Here is a 20189-nt window from a genome sequence, read left to right on the forward strand (position 1 = left end):
TCCATTTTAATAGATCTGTGCTATTCATTTGGTTGTCTTAATGATTGATTGATTGATACATTACAATCGGTATTAATGCCATACACCTAACGCCATACTGTGTGCATTTAGTTAGAGCGATACAATGTAGTAAGATTGATAAAAGATAGATTGATACAATGTAGTAAGATTGATAAAAGATAGAGTGATACAATGTAGTAAGATTGATAAAAGTGATACAATGTAGTAAGATTGATAAAAGATAGAGTGATACAATGTAGTAAGATTGATAAAAGATAGAACAATACAATGTAGTAAGATTGATAAAAGATAGATTGATACAATGTAGTAAGATTGATAAAAGATATATTGATAAAATGTAGTAAGATTGATAAAAGATAGAGTGATACAATGTAGTAAGATTGATAAAAGATAGAGTGATACAATGTAGTAAGATTGATAAAAGATAGAGTGATACAATGTAGTAAGATTGATAAAAGATAGATTGATAAAATGTAGTAAGATTGATAAAAGATAGAATAATACAATGTAGTAAGATTGATAAAAGATAGAGTGATACAATGTAGTAAGATTGATAAAATATAGAGTGATACAATGTAGTAAGATTGATAAAAGATAGAGTGATACAATGTAGTAAGATTGATAAAATTGATACAATATGACAGGAACATATACTTTCTTTATCTTGGGACGGGTAGTATAATCATTTTGTGTTTTAATTGTTTGTTTTACCATTTAAATATCAATTCTCTTTATATGTATTGATGATGGGTGTTTTAACCTGCAATCACCGCCTTGTATTCCGGATAAGTGGTCTTATTTAGTTTAGAAAAACTTGCATTTTCATGCATAAAACGTTTTAGTAATAAGTTTGATTTTCATAAATCTTTTTCAATGCAACTTCCAAGGAGATAATATCATCTACTTCTGTTTGAAAAATTGAAATCGAACTGTTTCAGCATATTTTATTCACGGTTCACGACACATATGGTGTTTTTTCTTACAATTCAGTAGGAGAAACTTGTCCGTCGGTTAGATCGTTTCATGAGGAAATACTGAAAAGACGAATGGTCGTTATAGCGGGCGCTAATCTCGTTAATAATGATAAGAAATTAAATTGGTGTCCATAATGTGACGAAAGTTTCCATTGGATAAGGGGAAACTGGAAATCCGTCTAGTATTCCTTTTCTCATCTCGCCTGATCAGAGGGACCGTTCAGCATATGCCGTAGCGGCGTCCGTCGTCCGTTACCTTTTCCTGAAATCGCGTCACAAACACGTGTCCCACTTCCCAGGGTCATTTCGGGCGGGGTCCAATAGGGGAAACTAAAAAAATACTTTAATGAAAGGAGTTGGTCCAAATAGGCGTGAAGCATTCTTGGGCGAATGGAACTCCAATTTTGTATAAACGGGGTATGGCACCCAGGGATCTGAGGGACAGGGTCCAATTGGGGAAATACATAAAATTCTTTTACATACTTCTTCTGTAAAAGTTAAAGGAATCGGTTAAGTTTGGTAAGCATCTTTGTAGGGGACATAAATGACCGATAAAGGACATCCATTTGAAATATACACCCCCCCCCCCCCCCCCCCCCCCCCGGAGTTTGGGCCCAATAATATATAGCGAAAATATGCCTATTAGAAAGAAATTGGATGAAAATAGTGTGCTACTCTTCTGGGCGGGCTGATGTATTTCTATAAGAAAATGTGTGGAGGAAGGAGAAGGAAACACAATGTTATAATGGTGGTTCTGCTTCTCCCCCACCTGCAAGAATCCTTGAATCTAAATTGTTTTATAATGTTGAGTGGCTTTCAACTTCATTTGCTTTCAACCTTTGGAGCCTAGCGTAATAAACCCAGGTATTAAGTTAGCTTCCCTTGACCTGTCTCTATTCTATCGATGTTAGAGTATCTTACAACCTATTTGTATAGTAATGCAACAAAAATGGGACAGATTTATGTCCATAAGCTATTTTTATTAGTTTAAACATATTTTATTGAAATAAAATTACAAGGGTTATAGTAGTAAGTTTTACCAACTTAAATGACTTCTCTCGTAATAATGACATGGTATAGATATACAGTAATCATGTGATGGCAACATATTATATTTTTTATGATGAGAGAGAGAGAATTGTCAGCTGGAGAAATGTTAGGTCACCCTAACAAAGAATATCTACGTGTATAGGACCATACCATAACAACTCAGCAATGAGTGTTCTTCTTAAATTGACATACAAGGGACAGGTTAGGAAAAAATGATAGCAGTCTTCAAAGCGATGCCCACATTGACAATCAGACGAATCTACAAGATTAGCTCCAAAACGATCGTAATTTACGGATCTTGCTCGATTTCTTAGTCGGCTGTGAAGAATATTTAATTTTCTAGCACCATAGGTAATATACTGCTTGTTACATATATCATTTACTGTCATAGATTTGTTTACTTTAGACTTGAAGGAACTTAGAGAAGGCGAGTTTCTAATATCGTTATTCAAGTCGTTCAAAAGTTTTGAAGTAGAAGGAAAGAAAGAGTTTTTTGAGAGTTGTAAACGAAATTGTTATTCTCTAAATAAATGTGCATTTCGCAAATTATAAGGAACTACATTGCCAATATACATTGAGAAAACTGAGAAAAAAGAATAAAATAGAGACAGTTTTCGAGCGTCTCTTCCCTTCGCAAGAGGTAAATTAACCATCCGGTTTCTTCATAGAAGATTTGCTTTTGTAAATATGGCTAGCCCTGTTACTATTCTTGCAGCTTCTGAATTTATTTTTCCTTATAACAATGAATGTGTTGTACCACAGTTGTCCCATGTACTTCGCATGCATATTCAAGTGGAGGTCGTATATAATTTAAGTAAGATACATTTTTTATTGTGAATTTCTATTTAAGATAAATTTTAATTTACGATGGGTAGCTATATATTTAGTCACTTTATTAACTTTGTATTCTACATGAATGTTCTAATTACAATCATTGGTAAGGGTAACTCCTAAGTGTTTATGCTGGTTAGTGATTTGGATGGGGTAAATTTTGTCAAATGTGAAAGACGGAAAAATGGAAGTTGTCTATTTGAGATAAGTTGATTATTTTCTAATTAGTTCACTCAGTCATTTCGGATTTAATAAATAAATAAATAAATAAATAAGTCCAGGTATTAAGTTAGCTTCCCTTGACCTGTCTCTATTCTATAGATGTTAGTGTCCTTAAAAATGGCTATATTCAGTATCTTTCCAACCTTTTTGTATAGACTAGATGCAACAAAAATGGGACTGATTTATGTCCATAAGCTATATTTTCATTTATTTTGAGGTGTCAAATCTCTGGAGATATTCAATATGATCTGTACCTTTATCGGCATTTGGTTTTACCACGGCTTTATATTCGAATCTATAAGTCCGTGAAAATGTCATTGGTTTTATTCTTACCAATCTAGTTCGGTTCATCAGCTTGGACTTACTTGTGTGTATTAAAATTCAACTGCGCATGCTTCGTAACGAGCAATGTTTGACTTCCTGTTGACATTCGATACAAAATTCCTCATCGAAATAAGTTATAAGCGTAAGTATTGCATCGAACTGATCAATTTTCCTGGTAAAATATAGGTCTTTACTGTTCAATCAATTCGTTACTTAAGGTTGCAGAAATCAAGTGGCCTGAGAGCGAGTGAATCAACAAAAATCTGTAGGCAAACCTCAAGAGCTAACGTGAATGTACTTGCTCTGTTGTGTGGGAAATTGAAATTACCGCGGTTGATCATGATGATATTTTGTTTTATAGGCCTAACCGTTTTTGAACAATATGTTGTTATCCCATTATGTTTGAGATTAAACTGCATAATTCGCAAATGATTATTTGCATTTTTCAAACATATGTTTACTGTTAATATCACTATTAGTCGATTGCGATCGGCTGCTTGAATTGATTAACAGGGATCATTTTGCTAGCCTTGTACAGTATAGCAGGACTACTACAAGTGTACAACACAAGCTTAACTGTAAATCTATATAGATCACATTTACATTTACTTCCTCAAACAATTATATCTATTGGTTAAGTGCGAATGAAACTCTCAGTCAAAATGTATAAGTTTTAAAGTATCAGCCATATAACCTGAGGCCAGAGGGAATAACTAAAATGAACAAATGTATCATTTTATTATTCCTAGTATCATTCTCATGACGAAAACCTTACCTTATGAAGTAATAATATATGTGTTAGGGTATAGATGCACATTGAGACTATTTTTGAAGACTGAGTGCACGTGGATATTAGCTGCGATTACGTACATGTAGCTCTGGACGACGGCCGATAATTTCTGACAGATGGTCGTCGTCAGTGCTACGATTGCCTTCCATTGACGATAGTATTGCAAAACAATGAACCTCGAAAATGCCCTGCCAGAGAGCAGTGTAAGGCAGGGTATGAATATTCATTCTAAGTGGATATGTGAAACCTAATAGTTATTGTGGCAATATATTAATTAACATTTGACACATTGTACCAGAATTGACTTTGTTGATATAAATACATGTATGATATCTTATTGAAACCAGATGGCACTACCAACAATGCCTCGTTATTGGACATCCAGGAAAAACATGTATGAACAAGCAATAATTAAACAACGTAATCATCAAAATGACTTCCATGAACGATGGAGCAAGGACGCTGCTTATTGGAACAAATCAAATTTGACTACAAGCAAACAGAATTCCTGGGAATCAGAGGCATCACTGCGTGGAAGGTAACCTTACGAGAAAAAAACATGTGACCATGCAGTATTGCCAGTATATTATCAATTTCAACTGAAACTAAGTGATTTTATATTAAAGCAAAAAAGTGTACACTTAAGGCAAATGTTTGGTGAGAATTTTTTGGGCTTGCTAAATCATAAATGTTTCTGACTAATTAATTACTTGTTATGATGTCATCGGAATGTTAGTCATACATTTCTTGCCTTGTAATCCTTTAACAATGTTGGAGTTGATTTAGCATCTGACAGATTAAGGGAACTTTGTATTCAATTTAATAGAATATGGTATATTATTTTAATGATCTGAATGTCTAAAATATTAAATTGTAATATTGTATTATTATCTTTCAAAATCAGGCATATTTAATTGTTGATTTCAATATTTATTTCTATTCAATCCTTCACTATCTGAAGTCTGTAAAATTGAAGCCTCAAAGTGTTATATCAGTTCAGGTGGACAATAAGAAAATACATAGACTTTATAAGAAATATATGATATTTCATATCAAAACATTACTAAGTCTGTATGGTACATGTTGATAACTTTTTGTGTAATATCAAATTCTAGCCTAGACAAATACAAAGCAGACAACGAAAGGAACCTAAAGGCTATAAACTTACAACGCCGCCGACTATTACTTGCTGACATGTTGAAACAGGAAAGACATGAATATGAGGTAAGACTGATTTTCTAAATATCAGTGTTGTGACTTTCTTGCGAAGCATATCTTGTTTTGTAAATCATATCTAATCTAATTTTTGACACTTCATAAAGGTAAAGCTTGACCTCGTTTTGATTAACATGCAATCTTTTTTATTTAGCTGTTGCAGTGACACCTGAAGCCCTAAACAATCATTATAGAAATCATATTTATTTGTTGAATGGATGTTTACAGATATTAACTTCATAACCTTTGGGCAAATCATTTTGATTTATATTATCAAAATTAATAGTTTAATAAAACCTGAGTGAATTTGTAGCAGTTCAATTATCATTAGAAGTAGAACAGTAAATAGATTATTAAGGCTTTAACAACTATGACATGAATTCACAGGCAGAATTGAAAGGATATTCCAAGGCTAACTACACAAGACTGGAAGATATGAGAGATAGAGCAGATACCCTACGCAGCGCCAGAGAAGAGAAACGGAAAGGGGTAAGAAATGACGAATAGCAAGATGTGAATGGAACAGATGCGTGTCCACATTGATCAATTACTTGTCTATGATGAAGACACTTTGAATGATTGGCTAACTTGATAAGGATAGAAAAACTGGGCCAGTTCATCTGACCCTGTGCATGTCCTGTTATAAGTTACTGGTGATCATCTGTCCCCCCTGTCCTGTTATAAGTTACTGGTGATCATCCGACCCTGTCCTGTTATAAGTTACTGGTGATCATCTGTTCTGTTATAAGTTACTGGTGATCATCCGACCCTGTCCTGTTATAAGTTACTGGTGATCATCTGACCCTGTCCTGTTATAAGTTACTGGTGATCATCTGACCCTGTCCTGTTATAAGTCACTGGTGATCATCTGACCCTGTCCTGTTATAAGTTACTGGTGATCATCCGACCCTGTCCTGTTATAAGTTACTGGTGATCATCTGTTCTGTTATAAGTTACTGGTGATCATCCGACCCTGTCCTGTTATAAGTTACTGGTGATCATCTGACCCTGTCCTGTTATAAGTTACTGGTGATCATCTGACCCTGTCCTGTTATAAGTCACTGGTGATCATCTGACCCTGTCCTGTTATAAGTCACTGGTGATCATCCGACTCTGTCCTGTTATAAGTTACTGGTCATCATCTGACCCTGTCCTGCTATAAGTCACTTGTTGTTATCCGGGAACTATCTTGAGATGTAAAATCAAATAACATATTATCTTTAATCAAACTCTCCAGTTACAAATTTGCATCATTTCTTACAGTTGGCAGAAGAGAAACTGTATGAACACTGGAGACAGAACAACCCTGACCTTAGACGGGTAAGATTGACATTCTAGATAATATATTATATCAGGATAGATAGCATTCATTAGAAAAAAGATCCTTACATTTATCTGACAAGAAATAGCTACCTAATAAGTAATAGGTAGTCATGAAGCAACTAATATGAACTTTCATTCCACTGTCGGACCATGAGTTTTGTGATCTTTGTTCAGGTGGAGCAGGACTTGGTGAAGGAGAAAGTGGTTGGTACCTGGGCAGGGCAAGTTGATGAAACTAAAGCTGTGAGTATAATATTTTATTATAGAGAACATTTCAAAACGTAACAATAATGAAGAAAATTTCCCAAGGGAAGAGTACAAGGTTTTCATACAGATTCCCTAGTAACAGCACAGTGCCCTAATACAGATCCCTTGTAACAGCACAGTGCCCTAATACAGATCCCATGTAACAGCACAGTGCCCTAATACAGATCCCTTGTAACAGCACAGTGCCCTAATACAGATCCCATGTAACAGCACAGTGCCCTAATACAGATCCCTTGTAACAGCACAGTGCCCTAATACAGATCCCTTGTAACAGCACAGTGCCCTAATACAGATCCCTTGTAACAGCACAGTGCCCTAATACAGATCCCATGTAACAGCACAGTGCCCTAATACAGATCCCTTGTAACAGCACAGTGCCCTAATACAGATCCCATGTAACAGCACAGGGCCTTCATACAGATCCCGCGTGACAGCACATGGCCCTCATACAGATCCCTATTAACAGGACAGGGCCCTCATACAGATCCCTTGTGACAGCACAGGGCCCTCATACAGATCCCTTGTAACAGCACAGGGCACTCATACAGATCCCTTGTAACAGCACTGGGTCTTCATACAGATCTCTTGTAACAGCACTGGGCCTTCATACAGATCCCTTGTAACAGCACAGGGCCTTCATTCAGATCCCTTGTAACAGCACAGGGTACTCATACAGATCCCTTGTAACAGCACTGGGTCTTCATACAGATCTCTTGTAACAGCACTGGGCCTTCATACAGATCCCTTGTAACAGCACAGGGCCTTCATTCAGATCCCTTGTAACAGCACAGGGTACTCATACAGATCCCACGTGACAGCACAGTGCCCTAATACAGATCCCTTGTAACAGCACAGTGCCCTAATACAGATCCCATGTAACAGCACAGTGCCCTAATACAGATCCCTTGTAACAGCACAGTGCCCTAATACAGATCCCATGTAACAGCACAGGGCCTTCATACAGATCCCGCGTGACAGCACATGGCCCTCATACAGATCCCTATTAACAGGACAGGGCCCTCATACAGATCCCTTGTGACAGCACAGGGCCCTCATACAGATCCCTTGTAACAGCACAGGGCACTCATACAGATCCCTTGTAACAGCACTGGGTCTTCATACAGATCTCTTGTAACAGCACTGGGCCTTCATACAGATCCCCTGTAACAGCACAGGGCCTTCATTCAGATCCCTTGTAACAGCACAGGGTACTCATACAGATCCCTTGTAACAGCACTGGGTCTTCATACAGATCTCTTGTAACAGCACTGGGCCTTCATACAGATCCCTTGTAACAGCACAGGGCCTTCATTCAGATCCCTTGTAACAGCACAGGGTACTCATACAGATCCCACGTGACAGCACAGGTCCCTCATACAGATCCCTTCTAACAGTACTGGGCCCCTTCATACTGATCCCAAATAACAGCACAGGGCCCTCATACAGATCCCTTCTAACAGCACAGGGCACTCAATACAGATCCATTGTAACAGCACAGGGTACTCATACAGATCCCGCGTGACAGCACAGGGTACTCATACAGATCCCTTGTAACAGCACATGGCCCTAATACAGATCCCTTGTAACAGCACTGGGCCCCTTCATACTGATCCCAAATAACAGCACAGGGCACTCAATACAGATCCCGCGTGACAGCACAGGGCCCTCATACAGATCCCTTGTGACAGCACAGGGTACTTATACAGATCCCTTGTGACAGCACATGGCCCTAATACAGATCCCTTGTGACAGCACAGGGTACTTATACAGATCCCTTGTAACAGCACATGGCCCAATACAGATCCCATGTGACAGCACAGGGCCCTCATACAGATCCCATGTAACAGCACAGGGTACTTATACAGATCCCTATTAACAGGACAGGGCCCTCATACAGATCCCCCCCCCCCCCCCCCCCCCCAAGTAACAGCACAGAGCCTGCATACATATCCCTTGTAATAGCATAGGTTCCTCATACAAATTCCCAAGTAGCAACACAGGGTCCTAATACAGATCCCTTGTAATAGCACAGGGCCCTCATACGGATCTTGAGTAAGAGAACAGGGCTTTCATACAGATATTTCATAACAGCAGCAGTTCTCATAATGATTCTCAAAATCTGCATTAATATCTTAAAGAAATATTTAAAGGCCAAAATAACTGGGTTCTCAGGCCCTCCCTTGTCTGCTTTGAAGTAAAAAAAATAACCCCTAATCTTATATATTTTTAGACGTTAAATAAAAATAATCTTCATTATTCTTCCGGTAGAAGAATGCAAGGTAAAAGCATCACATCACCAACAAACCTTTCTCCGTGTAATATCCATTATATTTGACCATAAAATTAGAGCCTATGTTCATTAATGTGAAACAAAGACAAAAAACCATCATGATGACAAATCATTGTTAACAACATCTTGAAGCGGTTTGTATGGAAATGGATAATGATTGGTTTGAAAAAAAAAAAAAAAAAAAAACAAAAAAAAAAAAAAAAAAAAACATGCCCTCATCTCTTTTTCCAATTCACCAATCAAATGATAAAAAAATAACTCCCTCCATGAAGTTATCAATTCTATTTAGCCTAAAACTGTTTTTTAGTGCTTAATACTAGGTGAACTCTCACACATGTCTTCTTCCCCTTGCTACAGTAACAAGAAGAATTTCCCTGCAATGAATTCAATTGGTAGTTGGTAATGTTCAGGAAAATTATCTCATTTTCCAACAGAAAATTTCCTCTTTAAAATTCTTACTTCATTTGGTAAAGACAATATTTACCTTCAAGATTTAATGTACTCATACTGTAGTAACATGTATAATTATAAGTATATACATAATTATAGTATATACATAATTATGTATATTGTTATATCATACAATAATGTAATTTTTAATTCTCTTGCAGTCTATGAGCTGCTATTTGCTCTTACTTTGTGCCAGATATCTTCCTAGGCCATGGATAGGGTTGAACAATTCTGCCAGCTCCTTAGTCTAACTTCCCTTTTCACCATTGTTTACCAAACATTATTCGGAATGATATTACAAAATATGTAAATATATCTCTTGATTTTTCTTTCACAGAGAAAAGAACAGGAGAAGAAGGAAATAGAACGGATAGAGTTGGAAATGGAAGAAGAAAGATTGGCAGGCATAGATTCAGATAGGAGAAAGGAAGAAGAAAAATTGGACGAAGAAAAACGTTTAAAAAAAATACTCAGAGAACAGATGGAAGAATTAAAAAATAGAGAATTTGAGGTAGGACATATGATATTTTTAAAGTGCCCATGGGTCCTAACAATAACCTGCAATTTAGTATCGTATATTACATGTACTTATTATAATTTTCCTGCAAAACAAAGAAATTAAAAAAAAGAAATTCAACTGTAGCAGCTGGGATTTTGCACAAAAAAGAAGAACGACCAGTATGTATTTGGGGATCTATATGTTTGACGATTCCTGGGTATAGAGATGGGTTATATATTTTTGAAAATTTAGCCTATTGATCTCTTTGAAGTCTTCAGACAATAAGGTACTTAACCCTTTCAACCCTAAGAAACTTTAGTGGACTCTGCCATTCTTTCATAAGTTTAAGTCCTATATGGTCAGTAGGGGTGAAAGGGTTAAGTGTATTAGTGGTCATACTTCATATCTGTGACATTTTATTAAAAACAATATTTAATAGATGATTTTTAACTTTACTTACCTGTATATTTTTAAATTCTTATAACAGTAATAAGTAAATCAATTAAAGATAGATATTAAGAACATTCTGAAGAAAAAATTAAACAATATTCATAAGATTATCTAAGGTTGTACCATAAATTTTACAAAACAGGATTTCTTGCAAGGTGATCATTTTGTTAAAAGCATGTCAAAATTAATTATCCTTGCTATATAGACTAATAATTATTTGGTTTTCAGGCTGAAAGATTAAAGAATCAGGAAGAGGAATTACAACAGGAGCAGTGGCGACTAGGGAGGATTGATGAAGAGAGAAAGAGGGTAGAAATGGCTCGTCAGCAGCGGGAGCATGGGTATGTCATCTTGTTGGTATTGCACTTAAAAAATTATAATCACTTTAAAATAAGAATTCAGTTACCAATACAGTTTAAGTCAAACCACCAATCTAAAACTATTTCACACATCTGTTTTGTCCTGGGAATCATCAGTGATGTGAGGGAACAAAATGTAGGTACAAGGAAATTCAAAAATCGCAAAAATACCCCAACTATCAAAACTAATTCAGCCAGATTTTCCACCTAACCCCCTGTGGAAATGACCAGGTTGTGCAGTTATTTTGCAAAAACATGAAATATATTTTAAGTTTAAACTTGACATGCAGAAGTATAATGGCAAACCCAAGGGTCTAAATTCCACAAACAGAGATTATAAATTCTGGCTGAAAAAGTGTTTGTTTTTTTTGTGTTCTTGTTTGCATTTGTTCTAAAATAAACATTTATGATTAACAAAAAACAATTATTTATTTCAGGCGGGTGCTGCTACGACAACATAAAACTCAAATGATGCGTCGATCAAAACAAATTCAAGCGGAATTGGTATGTTCTACATGTGAAAATTAGATTTACACTTAGTCTAATTGAATAATGTTACCAATATGGTTTAATAGTTTGAGCTATTAAGATAGCTATCTGGTTGGTTAAAAATATTGCAATATTTATGCTGTTGTAAACCAAGATGCCAACATATCACATTGTTGACTGTAAATCAAACTTATAGCAAAACAAACATATATTTAACAGTTATATTGAACTATGACAGACATTATCACATGAGTAGGTTTATTACCAGACATAGACTTACACTATTGTTGGATAAATACTTTTGCTACTGAGCTACGATACAATGAAATTAGTATAAAATTTTCACTCCATATAAAGATTTAATCAGCTAAACCTTGGGATTTGCTTAGGTTCAAACTATTGCCAAACCTGCTGGAAGCATCCAAACACCAAAAAATATCAAATTTAACGATAAAATCACTTTTTTGAAAATTGTCCTTTTATTTGAAATTTTTTATATTTTTCTTTTTACTTAAGCATTGATGTCATTTTTTTTTAGTTTCATCGGGGTATGAAACTAAAAACAAATTGACATCCACGCTTGTAATTAATTTTTGAAAATGATTTACTAATTTAAAACATGTTTTATGTACAATTTTACTGGTTTTAAATGAGATTCTTTTTCTCAAATCAATACGCAACGTCAATTGTCGTATTGTGACGTCACATTTTTCGCTCCATTCTCGGAATTTCTTTCATAGAAGAATGAAAAGAATTTTTCGACCAATCACATTTGAGTATTTACCATGAAAACAAAGAAAAATTAATCATATGTATTTTGAAGTGAATAACAGATGAGAGAGGATACACATTCAGATAAATGATTCTAGTATTTTACAGTTGTCATGTAATTCTCCATTTGTAGGAACTTGATAAAAAGATCCTTGATTCACTGATAGAACAGGAACATGAGTTGGACCATATACAGACGGCAAGACGTGAGAAAGCCAAGGCAGATGCTGAATGGATGAAACAGGTTTATTGTTTACTGCTCACAAACGTCTATATAGAAAAACAAGAGATGATACTTTTAGTTTCTAATGGTTTAATGTTGTATTTGTAACATATTGAAATAAAACCTTATACTGAAAGAAACACTTCTTTTAATATGAAATTGTATACTTGTGTTCTTGCAACAATCATATTTTAAGTGCTTTTCACACTGCAAGTATTTTGCTGAATTATGATTGAGTAATTAAGTGTCTGTATATTGTTCCCTTCAGCACGTAGAGTGGATGAACCAATTTATCATTGCCTCAGCTTTGTTTGAATTTGATTATAGGTTTAAATTCTTGTGCACCAGAAGTACATTAATTTTGCAGTAGCTTTGGTTTTATTAAATATACTAACTTATCTGATGTATACACTAATACCCTGAGTCTGTGTACATATTAACACTGTACTGTTACATGTGTAGGTCATTGAAGACCAGATCAGACTAGAGAAAACCAGAGAAGCAGAGCTGGAGATGTTATACCAGTAAGTACGTCTAATGCAGCCTCCATCTTGTTAATAATTTATTCTTTCCCTGTCATTATAATACTCTAAACTAAACTTGGTCAATTTAAAAAAAAAAAAAATTTGTACAGACATGTTACTCTTTTTGTCTTGACATCATCAAACAAATTACCATATTTATTTTCAGAGATGAGGCTGCACGAATGTGGCAGAAACGGGATGCAGAATGGGAACGTGAGAAGAAAGCAAGAGAACGTCTTATGCAGGAGGTAAATCATTATAGCCAGTGACTTTATAACAATTCTGAAGCCAAAGCGATAGTGTGCTTCTTAAAGTATGACCCCCCCCCCCCCCCCCCCCCCTTAAAATTGTAAGAGGTACAGTAAACCTCCGATTAATTCGAAAACGCGGATAGTTCAAACACATTTTTTTCTAGAAAAACAATAATTTTTTAGCTAGTAATAGTTCGAACTCTGGCTGTTTATAACTGACACCATTTCGGATAGTTTGAACTTGTCAAATGAAGAACGTAAAGTAAGATATTTTCGGCAAACTCCATTGAAAGCTCGCGATGACTCGGTCCCGATGACCGGCCCAGAAAAAAATGCCAAGATTTAAATTTGATCAGCAAGTACGTTTATGTTATTAGATTGTATGCGTGATCATTAGAATGCGTCTGTGATTTAATATATGCCACATATTTTAGCGTTAATTCAGTTTTTTTACATTGCAAAATACACCACGCACGAGACAGCTGATTGCAAATTTAGGCCCTGACAATGTATAATTAACATGCAATATTTGTATTCGCGCTGTATGGCAAACTAAGAAATCGTCCATGCATTTTCACATATAACTAGTGTTAACTTTGCATTATGATTATTTAATTGTGACTGGACATCTCTTAAGTATTGCCAATCAAGGTATTACCTGAAAACCTGCGACCTCATGCTAGGTAAACAGGCCACGCGAGGTGTCGCTTGCGGTAAAGTTGAAAAGATCGGCTTCCCGATCATGCTGAGTGACGTGAAAAGTATTCATATCCAGTCAAAACAATCCACAGGTGTCCCAATTAGTGATGGATAATTTTGCAGGTATCAACTATGTTTGGTAGATAATACGACTGGGCATATTTAAAAGCAGACATGTTGATGTTCTGACTTTATTTTACCAACATGAAATATCGCCTATTTTTACAGTAGTGCTTTCGTAAACACAACAGGTTATGTAGACTGCTTTTGATGTATTAAAGAGACCATTTATTACAATAATATAGCGATAGTTTCTGATTCAGATAAAAAAATATAACCATGCAAAGATTATACTGTACAAATGTTTAACTTTTGTGTCACAAATGAAACGTATACTGTACTGTTTTGGGACCTACTGTAGCTACGCATTAACCGAGGGGCTTCGCGCAATAACCATCATAATTATCGCGAAATGAAGAACGTTTAACGATCAATTAACATTGAATTAAATAAAATACTATCATTTTACTTACTTATAAATGTGCCATTGTTCAGGCCGCCATTGTTACGTATCAGATTTACGATGGATGTGTTTGTGTCTATTGATTTTACTCTGCCGAGATTTTCGCAGATATTGACTCGAATAGTTCGAACTCGCACTTATTTTCTGAAGTATAATTTCGAATAATTTGAACAGATTCATCAATATTTATTTAATTTTGTTCGAACTAATCGGAGGTTTACCGTATATATAGCTTTACCCTGTCCATCACACAAATTCTGTTAAGAAGTTCTGCAGAGTTGGCTGTTCACTCATTAGAAACAATATTTTAATGAAAACAATTATTAATTGCTGTAGTCTAACTGGAAATTTGAATTGAATTTTCACAACTTTTGACAGACTGGTTAATGTTTGCGTTTCTCTCCATTTCTGTTATTGGGAGATAATGCATATATTTATATTTGTAAATTCATTTTGTACATCATAATGTCTCCACTTCAAATGACCTCAAGGTCAAAGGTCAATTGGGTGCAAAACATTTCAATGCCTAATATTTAAATGAAGAAGGGAAGACATGTTTTTGTTTCTAGTTTACTATTCAGGCATTCAATACACAAATGCAGTCTGGATATAATTATTGAGCCAGTTATTTAAGAAATAATTAACGATGATTCGTGTATTGTTGCAGGATATACGAGGACGAGGATATTTTGCAATTAAATTAATAACGAAGGCCGCAGGCCTGAGTTATTAATTAAAAATGCAAAATATCCGAGTCCGAGTTGTATATCCTGCAACAATACACGAGTCAAAGTTGATTATTTCTATTCTACCATGTACTGTTTAGTTCTGAGATCGACCTCTTTCTAATAGAAAAACAGCAAAGAAACCCAGAGAAAACCTTGTAATTTATTTCTTGAGTATTGCATTATTTGTTGATGAAATATACCGGCAATACAGTACTACGATCAATAGCATCTATCATATGGCATTGATTTTGAAAATTAAAAAAAAAAAGAATAAAAAAAAAGAAAAAGAAAAAAAGAAAAAGAAAAAAAGAGGGGGGCCTCCGTAGGATTCGAACTCGCGTCGTGATAAAAATGTATTGAAAGACTAACCCATTAGCCCACTCAGCTATAGTAATCTTTTATGAAACGGGTGAATTTTAGAAATATAATATTGTAACAGCCGTGACTCACGAGGATGTATTATTGGCACGAGCGTGTATTATTGGAAAATAATACATGGTTTTAAACCAATCAAAACTGGCGTTGCATAGCAAACATGGTAGAATATATAATAAGACAACCCTAGCCTGTAAGTACAATAGAACCATCCTACCTGTAGTGTGGGCACGATTGTTTATCCAGGAATGTTATGTACTATACTACCAGTACTAGTGTACCCCTGGTGCAGATGTTATTACTGGTTATGTACTAATGTGCGAGTAGTTTCTTATTAGTCCCCTGCCGTTTGAAAAACGGGGGGACTATAGGTTTACCCTCCGTCCGTCTGTCTGTCTGTCTGTCTGTCCGTCCGTCTGTCTGTCACGCAATAGTTGTCCGGACAACTCCTTCTAAAGTACTACATGTAGTTGTGCATCCCACATTTGTTTTTTCGAAAAACCAATTTTCAAAATGGCCGCCGGCTTCTCATTGGTTAAGGCTGGTCCGGACAACTCCTCCGAAAGTTCTACTCCGATTTTAACGAAACTTGGTATACATGATCAGTATAACATGTAGTTGTGCATCCACCATTTTTTTTTTCAAAAAACTAATTTTCAAAATGGCCGCCGACTTCTCATTGGTTGAGACTTGTCCGAACAACTCTTCCTAAAGTACTTCTCCGATTTTAATGAAACTTGGTATACATGATCAGTATAACATGTAGTTGTGCATCCCACATTTGTTTTTTCGAAAAACCAATTTTCAAAATGGCCGCCGGCTTCTCATTGGTTGAGGCTTGTCCGGACAACTCCTCCTAAAGCACTACTCTGATTTTAACGAAACTTGGTATACATGATCAGTATAACATGTAGTTGTGCATCCACCATTGTTTTTTTCGAAAAACTAATTTTCAAAATGGCCGCCGACTTCTCATTGGTTGAGACTTGTCCGAACAACTCTTCCTAAAGTACTTCTCCGATTTTAATGAAACTTGGTATACATGATCAGTATAACATGTAGTTGTGCATTCACCATTTTTTTTTCGAAAAACCAATTTTCAAAATGGCCGCCGACTTCTCATTGGTTGAGACTTGTCCGGACAATCCTAAAGTACTACTCCGATTTTAACGAAACTTGGTATACGTGATCAGTATAACACGTAGTTTAAAAAATGGGAAATAAATAGTTGCACCCCTGGGTCAGGCAGGGGACTTTGTATTGCAGTTGCAATACTATCCATCCTTGTTATATCTATATACACTGTATAATACAGAATTCACTGTACCTGTTTTAGGTGTTGGATGATCGACAGCAGCAGATTGTGACGCGAATCGAGGAGAATCGGGAGCAGCAAGAATTATCTCTAAAGCACAGAGAACAGTTACTACGCGAGATGGAAGTAGCCAACCAGATGACACACAGAGATAAGCAAAAAGCTGAAGCTGAGAAGGAAGCAATTAAAATGGATCTACAAGAACAGGTGAGTTATTGAATATACCTTACAATTAGTTTATCATAAAGTACCATGATTGTACTTGCTTATCTACAGTTTTGTATGATGAGGTAATTTAACTTAACAGCATTAAGACAATGCCCTAATTTATGTACTTCTTACTGTAATACCATTGTACAGATAAGTTTAGTATACTGTATATACATCATACTTGATAATTGATTATAATATCTTAATTGGTAGCATTGATTTCTCCTGACTATTTAAGTGAATGCAAAAAAATCATTGACATCTTTTTTTGTTGTGCCTTAGCCCCCATCTCACACATCCAATAAATCATTAGTTTGTAAATCTAATTTATAACCTTCTGTGTCTTTTGACAGATGTTTTCACGGAAGGAGCGTGAGGAGATGGCACGGAAACGAGAAGAGGAGGAAGCCCTTCGTGACCATGAAGAGAATGAAGAATACACAGAATTTCTGCGACAGGAGACCGAGCGGATGAGAATCAGAGGACCAACACCTAGGGTAGGACAATTGTAACAGGCTTTTTTTATCTGTTGTGCTTGTACAAGATGTGTTATGTACCTTGTACCCTACTTTGACAACCAAATACTTGTTGATGTTGAGGTTATGAGTTTACTTCTATGTAAACACTACAACTTCTATCCAGATTCTGGTTGCCCGTTTATTTATTTATCTATTTTTTTGTATTTCATTTCCGATATCTTCTATTATCATGACAGTCTGATATATTTTACTGTGTCAAAATCACAAAATAGTGACGGCAGGTTACACAATATTTTTACTAAATCACAAATCTGTTTCTTTGCAGCAACACGGAAGAAGACAGGCATGGACCTAACCACTGTGATAAATCAAGAATAGGAAACAATATAGGAACTCAGTTTTCCATGATGTTTGGAATGCTATACAGTAAAATAGATTTAGAACAAGCCTGGATACAGCAGCTTTGCTCCCTTAAATACAGCATCGCTGTAAACCTGTTTTACTGTTTGATCTCTGGCAGCACTACTCATTGTGAAGCAAATCTTGTTGAACAAGTTGAAGAACCAGTTTCTCTTTGATGAAATGATCTGACAACATTTTCTGGTATTACATGGGAGGCCATATACATTTGACTATCATTTGTATGGGTAGATCACAAGATTTTATCTACTTTCATTCATTCATCTATTGGCAAATATGGAGGTTTATTTTCAGGCGTGTTTACAGTCTACTTACACCACTGAATATTGTGTGTGTATGTTGGTGTTGTAATTTGGGATTGGCTGTCCATTATGGATTGCTTATTATCCAACACTGTCTAGAACATGATCATAACGAACGAAGAAGCTGTATCAATATTTTGTATGTTTTTATGTGATACACAATGTACATGAATTTGAATTTTAAATTCTGTCTTAGTCAGATTGTTTGACAGTTACTTGATGAAAAATGTTTGATTGAATTATTAGTGATATTTTTTTGGAAAATTGTTTACATATCAAATAATACTTGCATACATCAATAATAAATGTACTATATATATGTAACTATAGGAATTCAGTGCATAAAAAAAGTATTTCTGTTCATTTGACGGTTACAGTTTTAGTTCTTAAAGATCAAGTACAGATTGTATACCTTCAATGCTGCAACCTGTTGATCAGGTTTTCTCTCATAAGAAGTATTTCTTTATAGATTATGATTGTCCCTTTATCTATAGAAAAGTACTCTGCATTGATTATAAATACCAGACTTGTAGTATTAAATGGACATCTCCATTCTTTATTGTTAGGCTGAACAATTGGCATGTATGTCAAATACATACAATGTATATATCTGTTTCTTTGTACTTGGCGACTAATGCCATTGAAGCATGTGCCAAGGCCAATAACTCTTTTGGGTACACTACACAATTGACTATTATTAGGACAACAATGACCATCATGTCATTTCTCAGATACCATAAATTGCTCAAAACTATTTCTGTATACAATCTGTTCATTCTGTCACTATGCAAAAGTCACTCTTAAGATATAGCTAGTTTAGTGCTAGGTTGTGGCAATGTGTACCAGTAGGTTTAGAATCATGCTGATTTTTGGTTCATTAGAGATTCTGTCTGGTGTCTTTCATGATAGAAAGATATTATTTTATATTGATAAATAATATGCATATTTATTGTACATAGAAGCTAAAAGATATTATAAATAAAAGTAAATATACAAATGTCTTTTATTGTTCTGAATTCATGTTGACAAGGTCTGATACAGGTTTCAAATCTGTGGACATGTTTGTTTATGTTGACAAACCGGTTTGTCGGTTTTTAAAAAAATGTAATATTTCAGGCCTATATAACGGACCTGCAGATTCTTATGCAGGCCTTGGAAAGTCTTTGTCATAGCTTGTCCGAAAACAACAAATTATCATCAGGTCCGTCCTTATTTCATAAACAAGCAACTCTGGTCCAACCGTTTGGACCACGATAAATGAAAATGGCCCTGTTAACTAAAGTATGCAACCAAGTTTGTACTGTACATATAACACAATGTTTAACTTGGACAAACAGGTGCTGGTACCTTGCCTGTAATACCAGGTAATCATGTCTTTGCATACTAATGTATTTCATTGGTGTTTTAGTGCAGGGCATTGTGCTCTATTATTTTTTCTAGAACTACACTTGTACCCTACAAAACTTTGCCACATTTCATCAGTAATGACCGTGAGATTGGTATGATCATCTTAAGTCCAATAGGCTTTGAAGTCTTGATAATTCTACAGTAAGTCATTAGTTATTGTCATTATATGAACCTAACCAGGTACATGAATGTTGGTCTGCATGTCATGAGGGTGTTAAGTAGGCTCATTAATTACCATGCATTATCGCCTCCATACACACTATATATATATTTTTTTTGCTGATTGGCCATTAAGAATGTAATAACCAATTCGCTACACTGTATAGCTGGTAATTGATTTTACTATATTCGTGGCCATTGATGCAAAAAATTAATACCCAGCGAGTATTTATTTATGCAAATTTATAG

General features: G+C 35.4%; 1 protein-coding gene across 1 annotated transcript; it reads left to right on the top strand.

Moving 5' to 3' along the window:
- Window positions 1-3489: 3489 nt before the first annotated feature.
- Window positions 3490-19375, top strand: LOC117332775 (trichoplein keratin filament-binding protein-like). Its single transcript, XM_033891807.1, has 15 exons — window positions 3490-3564; window positions 4560-4750; window positions 5328-5436; window positions 5815-5916; window positions 6691-6747; window positions 6925-6993; window positions 10095-10268; window positions 10935-11047; window positions 11503-11569; window positions 12459-12569; window positions 13011-13072; window positions 13239-13320; window positions 16985-17170; window positions 17527-17670; window positions 17978-19375. The coding sequence occupies exons 2-15, from the start codon at window positions 4560-4562 to the stop codon at window positions 18005-18007; spliced, it is 1497 nt and encodes a 498-aa protein (XP_033747698.1). The 5' UTR covers window positions 3490-3564; the 3' UTR covers window positions 18008-19375.
- Window positions 19376-20189: the final 814 nt, after the last annotated feature.

Source organism: Pecten maximus, chromosome 8 (assembly GCF_902652985.1).
Source record: "Pecten maximus chromosome 8, xPecMax1.1, whole genome shotgun sequence".
NCBI lineage: Eukaryota > Metazoa > Mollusca > Bivalvia > Pectinida > Pectinidae > Pecten > Pecten maximus.